The sequence below is a fragment of the Corvus moneduloides genome, chromosome 4, assembly GCF_009650955.1.
Source record: "Corvus moneduloides isolate bCorMon1 chromosome 4, bCorMon1.pri, whole genome shotgun sequence".
Classification (NCBI taxonomy): Eukaryota; Metazoa; Chordata; class Aves; order Passeriformes; family Corvidae; genus Corvus; species Corvus moneduloides.
Window position 1 is genome coordinate 52962099 of NC_045479.1, and position 8862 is coordinate 52970960.

The 8862-nt window shown below is 41.0% G+C and overlaps 1 protein-coding gene across 1 annotated transcript; it reads left to right on the forward strand.

The window, feature by feature from the left end:
- The first annotated feature begins 1923 nt into the window (after positions 1-1923).
- LMOD2 (leiomodin 2) lies at positions 1924-8468 on the forward strand. The gene is made up of 3 exons (XM_032107634.1): positions 1924-2571; positions 6337-7692; positions 8044-8468. The coding sequence occupies exons 1-3, from the start codon at positions 2299-2301 to the stop codon at positions 8068-8070; spliced, it is 1656 nt and encodes a 551-aa protein (XP_031963525.1). The 5' UTR covers positions 1924-2298; the 3' UTR covers positions 8071-8468.
- The last annotated feature ends 394 nt before the right edge of the window (positions 8469-8862 follow it).

Sequence of the window (8862 nt, forward strand, 5' to 3'; positions counted from 1 at the left end):
AGGTTTAATTTTTAACAGCACATTTTTGCTTTTAATATTGTACATATCAGTGTTGTACATATCAACATTGTACTAATAAGATATAGCATATTTCTAAAAGCATTTCAGTTTCAATCAGCATCTTCCAACAGAAAATCTGTCCAGTGCAAATTTCCTAACTCCATAAAAAAATGTTTGCAACAAAATGTTGTCAGCAAAAATGCATTCAAGAAGCATAACTTTGTTGTGCTGCTTCTCTGGCTAACTCCAACAATAACAATGTGAACCATTGTCCTAGACATACTGAAGAAATAAAATTGCTTGGAGTGCAGTTGCATACATAAAATGAATACCTATGTCAGCTCTACCAAAACGCATTGATGATGCAAAGTTAAAAGAAAAAAGGTACTTATTATTTTCCTGCTCTTTCACAATTTTCAGAATTTGGCCCAGGCTTCATTCTGCAGGTGCAGCTGAAGGAGTGAGCAGAACTCCTATGGACCCACTGACTGGTCTGGTGCACTTGACCCATCATGGTACCTTATACTGTGAAGGTAACGCTCTTAGCTCCGTAATCCAAGCATCTGCCTCCTTTTTATTTTATCCAAAGGTTCTGTCAATGTAAATGACCTGCAAATATTTATTTTATTTTAAGGTGTACAATAGTCTTATGTTTGCTTTATTAATGTATTTTGTAGGTTAGGAAAGACTAGGGTTATAAGCTTTCCATACCTTTTCTTGATCAACATAACTACATGCAGTTCATACAGACAAATGATCAAAGGAAAAATATAATTTGTTTATCAAATCTCTATGAAAATCTTGCTCAATCTCCTCTCTCTACTGTCAGTAAAGCAGTATGCATAATAATAAAACGAAATGTGCAGTTTGGCTGAACAACATATGTCGATTCAGGTGTTCAATCCATATCGACCAAAAAGAGATGATGTTAGACAAAAACAACACTTCAAATTATGTTCACTTACCTTTCCATTAAATATTGGCTTGACTGTCTAAAGTGCACTGTGTGTTACCGTTTAAGAAGGTTGATACATGTTGTTATGGATGCATTCCTACTTCCCTGTACCAAAACCTTCTCTCTTCCTCTCCCTCCCCCTCTCTCACAACACAAGTTATCAGATATTGCTGGCCTGCATGTTTCAGAAAATGTTGCTAGTTCACCATTATTCACTGCTAATAGAAAAAAGAAAAAAACAAAAAACAACCACATCAGAAAAGCAAACAAACAATAAGCAGTACGAAGTTTAATTTTTCTTTTTTAAATTTCTTCTTACTGAAATATACCTCTCTATAAAAATAATATTAGAATAGTGTACCATCTATTAGCAGAAACTGTTATGTAGCTATACATTTAGAGTAAAGATTTGAAGGGCACTTTCCAGCTGCACATCAGTCAGTGACAGCGAGCAACAGCCATTAATAGCCGCTAGAGGCCTTCAGTTGCTCGGCCTGTCAGAAGTGATGAAGGCACAGCTCCCCTGCCCACCCAGGGCTTGTTGCCCTTAAATCTCTGGGTGACTCTGTCCTTTCTCCCCAGCAGAGCACAATTCTCCACGTGAAAAAAAAATCTCACAGGTGCTCCAAATGGACATGTCAAGCTGATTCTCCCTCTGATAGTCCTAGAAAAAATAAAGGAATTAATAAAAAATTCAATTGTGTGATTTGTTCCAGGCAACATGTGACACTGCAGGAGCAGTGCTCCCCACAGGTGCTGGCATGCTGACCTCCTCCCCTTGGTTGCCTTTCCACCGATCCCAAGTGCCTGCAAACACCTTGGCGGGATAACAGCATTCCAGTAGAAAACTGTGAAAGTGAGAGGAAGTCCACTGAGCAATGACAGGGGTGTTTTATTTCCAGCCCCTGTGACAGCTCAGGATTAAATGGATTTTCATTGTTCTTTCCCTACTGCAATTTGGACACAATGCCAGTGTAAGTGCACCCGGGGTTTTATTTGGTGCCGCCCCCCCCCCGTCTGCAAGGCTGGTATTCTCCCACTAGCTGCCTGCTCTAAATATGGCCATGGCCAGTGTGTCAATAATCCCCCTCTTTAAGGGACCTGCAAACATTAGTGTTGGGACATTCTTGCTGTTCAGATGTCTAGCTGACGTCTGATGCTTAAAACGGAGCATGCTTTCATCCCTTCATGCATTGTCGTAAGCCCCCGATGATTACTCTTAAAAGGGTGCCTCTGGCTATGCAGGGAAACAGTTGCTGACCACACGAGACACAGCTTGCTTGCTGCAGCCTTCTTGAATGCCTGGTCACTTTACCTCTGTACCAGCCTGACCAAGCAGGATCATGTCTACCTTTGGGTATAGAAGAGAGCTCAGTAAATATGAAGACATTGATGAAGATGAGCTCCTCGCTTCTCTCACTGAAGAGGAGCTGAAGGAGCTGGAGCGGGAGCTAGAGGACATAGAGCCAGACCGTAACCTTCCCGTGGGACAACGGCAGAAGAGCCTGACTGAGAAAACACCGACAGGGACTTTCAGCAGGGAAGCGCTGATGGCCTACTGGGAGAGGGAGACCAAGAAACTCCTAGAAAAAGAGAGGTTGGGTGCATGCGAGAAGGTAAGATGCTATTTGGTTTTATTCTTCATTGGTGATCTCACTGAGTGATTTAATTCCCTTTCAGTCTCTTGTAGCGTTTTTAAGAACATTGTTAGCCATACCTCTGTGCCTGCTAAAGCGCTGAGTATTAGCTCAGGGAGTTTTTGCTTTCTCTGGAGGTACCTTAAATGCTCAGTTCAGAAGAAAAGAAAGTGCCATAAAAACTATCACTAGTGATCAAGACAGGAAAAAATTCAGAGGGCATGTTAGAAATTATTAATATGTAGAGATGTGGGCTTTTGGATAGCATTTGGTTTTTTAAGATAGCTACACAAAATGCCTTTTCCTTTCCTTAAAAAACAGCCAGTATTGCCTGCTGAGAAGCATGTCAGGAAGATAATTTTGAATACATGTTATGTCAGAAGTTGAGTAAGTGGATGCCAGGCTTTGTGCTTGTTGGAAGAAAGCTGCGTTGCAGTCAGCAGCTTGTGTTGCTTTGTCCGTGCTGAGGATCCTTGGCATGGTTCAGGAGTCTTCTGGCAACTGTTGTCAGAGGGCAGCTGTACATTATTTGAAAAGTGGCCTGGGATAGAGTCATCAGTCAAACCATTTAACTGCATTTCCAAAAAATCAACTAATAGTGTTTGTTAGGCAACTCATCCCCCAAAATAAAAATGTTACTAATAAAGGCCATTTCCTGAACTGCAAATGAACGGTACAGCTGGGCAGGAGTGAAGGGCTCAGTCTTGGCAAGCAGTGAGCACTCTCAGTCTCAGCTGATGTCCATGTTGGCACCCTGATCCTCGCTAAAAGTATTTGTGAGACTGAGCCAAATCAAAAAGCAACTTCTATTTTCATGATGGCTCCGTGTAATTTCAAAGCAGAGTGGGGACTTGGGAATTTTTAGTCACTGCTTCGTACCAAGCTCTTACTCTGTTTATAGGGACACATTTTCCCATGTTTAAGCAGAAAGTAATACAACAAAGGCAAAGACAGCAAAACTGAATCAAAACATATAACAGCCTTGATTCAGGAGCTTGGTTCGTTTGCAAGGAAATAATTGCAGTTTATACATTAGATAAAATATCCTCCTAAAGGAAAGTCAGATGGATTAAATTACCCTGCAATATCCAGCGTGTTTTTATATGTAAGTGTTTTCTCTTGCTTGTGAATGGTGGTATAAGGTCTTTGCAGGCAAGTGCACAGACCAGTAGCTGTCATCAGACCATTAGTATCAGCTTGCAGACATTGACTTCACTCCCTGTTTGTCAGTCCTAGAGAGTAAATGGCAAGATTAATGTTTATTTCCAGTTTAGCCTGGAACTCGAAACTTGGGCAGTTCTAAAAAACCTGCTGAACAGGTCTAGTTTGGTGTCTTATATAATGGCAGGATCATTCTTTTTTTTCTTTTTCCATGTATATATAGCATTAATGATGGGTACTGGCTAAACCTCAAAGTCCTGGCAAAAGACTTTGTACTTTTTGATCTGAGAAAAAACTCCCTAAATGCATCCTTAAATAAGAAAAGGTTAATGTGCTGATATAGAGGGCACAAAAACTGTCCACTGAAGGCAATAAGAAAGCTCCTTGAAAGCAATTTTCTTCTTGCTTTCAGCTGTCTGGAAATTATACACCTTTATCTAAGATGGTTATTCATGCTCCTTCTATAGTTAGTGGTGAGAGATCAGCTGGTCCAAAAGGCAAACAACTTGCAGATAGCCTTTTAGGGTGAATAACTTGTCCTCCAGAAATATTTACCTCTGCATTGACTCTCTTAGTCCTAACTTTTCATCAAATTTCTCCCCCAAACTAAGGTGAAGCCCTGCAGGCTACCTGCAGCAGTCCTGTACCACAGTGCTCCCACAGTAAGAATACATCTCTGTATCAAATTTCAAAATTATCATGTAGATTATTATGACACCAGACAATGTATGTGACAGGAAATGAAATTCCACCTTTGACCTCAGAAATGCCACTAAAAAAAAAAAAAAAGTGTTTTTTTATTAATCTAGCATCATTAAACGTATCAACAGTGCATTTAAAGGCACCTCCTTCTGTTCATCTGTAGTATATATTCCTAGAGATATAAAACCAAAGCCATGAAGACAGGGTTTTAGGTACCTGGTATTTTCAGGTCTTAAAGCCCTACACATATATAGAAGCTCCAGATATAAGTGTCAGTCCCATAATAAGCCTATAGGTAGCACAGTATCTCTCAGCATAAGGGCCTTGCTGCACCTGTTCTACAGGAGAAGCAGTGGGGCTGGATCCTGCAAGACCTCTGTGTGCAGCCCAGTGCAATCAGACCCTGTCAGCCCCCCAGGCACTGAATGCTCAGGAACATCAGGCAGAAACAGCTCAATGTCCTGTCACAGTTCTGCAAACATTACAGTTAGCATCTTTTTTGCATATGTCCCAACACAGAATTCTGCTGAAGATTGTGAAATAGTACCATGCATTTTAACAATTCTCTATTTTCAGAGCCAGATAATTAAGCAAACCTAAAACTGCACAGGTTGTCTAAAAATAGGCTGTCCTGTTAGTAACACTTTTGTATTCCAAAACAGAACTGCTGTGTCTCTGTAGAGTGTACTCACTTTGGAAAATACACTCTAGTGTTTTACAAAGATTAAAACACAAATGTTGCTAAAGTAGTGCATACAGAACAACTACGATTCATCCAAAATTTTATAAACATTTACAGTTGTAAAGAAAAATACATGCCTATAGTTTTTCCAGTAGACAAAACATGACATGGAAGATCTTTTTGAGCAAGAGGTTTAAGGTTTGTTGTAGATTCTGGGTTCAGTCACACCCCATAGATCCCCACCGCACTACTGGAGTCCTCCATGTGGAGAGTGAGGCTTTCCTGGGGCGAACACCTCTTCCTGCTCCTCTGCAGAGAATTCTCTTTTGCCACCGTAACTGCTGAAGGCAACAAGCAGAACTTTGGGGCATGGTTCCGAATTTGCCTTCCAGGTACTCACCAAACATACTAAAATAACCTCGTATTTCAGAAAAACAATGTGTTTGCTCTGTAGACAGTGAGTTATAACAGTTTACAGTGTGGCAGCTGACCTGCAACAGCTGGCAGTGAGCACCAGCTTAGCTCTTGACAAACATGAAGAAATTCAGGGGTTATTGACATGTGGTTACATGTTACCTGTGGGAATGCATCTGAATCCTTTCTTAACAAGTAGTTCATTAGTACGTACAGCCCATGCAGTGCATCCAGAGTATTTTTGACATGACTTCTGTAATTCTGTATTGTTTTGCATGCTGGTATACAAGATTATGCATGCAGACACTATTTGTATTTTAAAGCATGGCAACCTTTAATCTTCTAGGCATACTAACATATGCAAGGCAGCCTGAGATGCCTGCTCCTCATGAAATGAAGAAGCTTGTTGCTCCTGTCCATTCTGAAATTGTTGTCTTATGTTTCTGCTGTCAAGGATCCAAATTATATCCCCTTGTGGATATGCCAACACATAGAAAACATGAAATATGTCTGTGTCGTAATACCTTGTATCAAGTTTTCTCTTGGCAGAAATCACTGACATTGGTAAAGTGGTTGCAATTTATGCTAAGCATTTTCTAAAGAATGTAAAAGAAATAATGTTAAAAAGGTGTTAGGTGAAACATTTTCTGTTCTCCTAACTGTATCTGTTTCTTTTTAGCTTTCTACATTAACTTATATAGTTTCTTATAATTGTTCCTGTGCCAAAAGACAGTAGTTACATTACTTCAATCATGTTTAACGTGCACACCTACATTCCTGTTCAGGATTCCGAGCAAGAGGAAGACAATTCAGAAGAACTTCAAGAAGAGTGTTTCACAGAAAGCAATAGTGAAGTGTCTGAGGAGGCATATACTGAGGAGGCATATACTGAAGAGGATGATGAAGAAGAAGATGAGGAAGATGAAGATGAGAGTGATGATGAGAATGAGGAAGAGCAAAATGCTGCAGCTGGTGAAAGACCTGATTACGGCAAGCATTCTGACCACATCAGACACAAAAAGTGTAATGGTGCAAAGGACAATGAAAACTTCCTCAATGGCCATGATGGAAAAGACAGCGATAATCAGAGCTTAAAAAGCAGTGCCATCCACCCTTGTGGAAATCCAACAGTTATTGAAGATGCTTTGGAAAAAGTTAGGAGCAATGACCCTGACACCACAGAGGTCAATCTGAACAACATTGAAAACATCACTTCACAGATGCTTATACAATTTTCTCAAGCCCTGAGGGACAACACAGTGGTTAAGTCATTCAGCCTGGCTAACACCCACGCTGATGACAATGTGGCAATAGCTATTGCTGGTATGTTAAAGGTAAATCAGCATATAACTAGTCTGAATATTGAGTCAAATTTTATCACAGGCAAAGGCGTGCTGGCCATCATGAGAGCTTTGCAGCATAACAAGGTTCTGACAGAACTGCGGTTCCACAATCAAAGGCACATCATGGGCAGCCAGGTGGAAATGGACATAGTCAAACTGTTGAAAGAGAACACCACTCTGGTAAAGCTGGGGTACCACTTTGACCTTGCTGGCCCAAGAATGAGCATGACGAGTATCCTGACAAGAAATATGGATAAACAGAGGCAAAAGCGTATGCAGGAGCAGCGGCAACAAGAGTCAGGTTGTGATGGAGCCGTCAGTCCAAAGACCAAAGTTTTGCAGAAGGGGACACCTCGGTCCTCACCTTATGTGTCACCTAAAAGCTCACCATGGTCTTCCCCAAAGCTCCCTAAGAAAGCACTGCCAGTGAAATGCCAGCCTTCAGCACCTGCACCCCCACCTCCCCCACCCCCTTGCCCCCCACCTCCCCCTCCCCCTCCTCCTCCTCCAGTTATTCCACAGAAGAAGGCACCAACCAGGAATATAGCTGAAGTCATCAAACAGCAAGAAAGCTCAAAAAAAGCCTTACATAATGGACAGAAAAAGAAAAAAGGCAAAAAAAGCAGAAAACATGAGAATAGCATATTGAAAGAAATTAAAGATTCTCTAAAATCAGTCTCGGACAGAAAATCAGAGGAAGGTTCACGACCCTCCACCCGTCCATCCACCCCACAAAGGTCTCTCCATGACAACCTTATGGAAGCAATTCGGGCAAGCAGCATAAAGCAATTAAGGCGGGTAAGTAAGAGATCCTAGTTCAGTAGCTGATTGTGGCCTGACTATAGCACAAGCTCAGTTAATTTTAGTACACACATTAAGTAAAAAAAAAAAAAAAAAATCAGAAACGTAAGTATAATAAAGCACTTGGGAGGAGGTTTGCCTCTGATTGGGCTTTTCTCAGCACAGTGATTTCTGTCTGACTGTGATTTTAAGAGAAAGTGGGGTACTTTCCCAGGCTCAGTCTTGTTATGGGAGATAATGTGTAGTACAGAGCTCTTGGCAGTGTATGTCTGGCTGGAATTTCAGGAATTTTGCCATCTAGACTGTACAACAAATGTAATGAATGCCCTTCTCACCCCTGTTTTATAGGTCGAGGTACCAGAAGCCCTTCGGTGAAAGCCTGGATGACAAAAGAAGCAGAGCAGTGGTCGAGGGGGAGGCTGCTTGTCCTTTCACTGTTGGTGACAGACTGTCTAGAAAGCTGCTTCCAAAGTACACTCTTAGATTCAAGCCATTTCTCTTTTATTTCAAAGAAATAAACCTGCTAAATACAAATTAATGCTTTAAGGATCCATTTGCATTGTAATCTGTAAATATGGAAATAATTTTCTTTTTTATTTAATGAGATTTATATTGAGAAGCTGTTGCTTATTTAGATATTCTTGTCAATATCTGATTGCACATCACTGGACAAGTTCTTTACACTGAGATGTAATAGTTTACCAGCCTGTGGTTTCTTTTTTTTTTTTTTCCCATGAATTTACAATAAATGTGGTTTGAAGCTTTCAAGCAGACACATAGTCCTGGATTTCTGTGAGTGAAAACCCACCAGATGGTTGCATCAAGCTCATGAGCGTTTGGGAAGTCTCCTGGGAAAGAACCTGAGATCTTTCTCAGCTGCACTTGAGCCTGTGTGGAGGATAGTACCTGAGCCCATATGTTAGTGCAGTTTCATATTGACATTGGAAAAAATGGTTCATAAGGCTATATACCACTAAAACTAAGCTAGGGATTGTGTCAGGTCACCGATGTTGCACACCAGGTCCTGAACATTGGCCTAAAGAACTGGGAGATGAATAGAGCTGTAGTTCACCTTGACTTACAGGCTGAAAGTTAACGTCAGTATTTTACGGATGCAGCAGAGCTATTCAAGTGAGATCCATTTGGTACAAGTGCTGTCTATAGTCA

Excerpts from the sequence above, each read along its gene's own strand:
- LMOD2 (XM_032107634.1), top strand. The coding sequence starts at position 2,299 with ATGTCTACCTTTGGGTATAGAAGAGAGCTCAGTAAATATGAAGACATT. Across the intron at positions 2,572-6,336 it reads GGTTGGGTGCATGCGAGAAG|GATTCCGAGCAAGAGGAAGA; the intron begins GTAAGATGCTAT and ends ATTCCTGTTCAG. Across the intron at positions 7,693-8,043 it reads GCATAAAGCAATTAAGGCGG|GTCGAGGTACCAGAAGCCCT; the intron begins GTAAGTAAGAGA and ends CCTGTTTTATAG.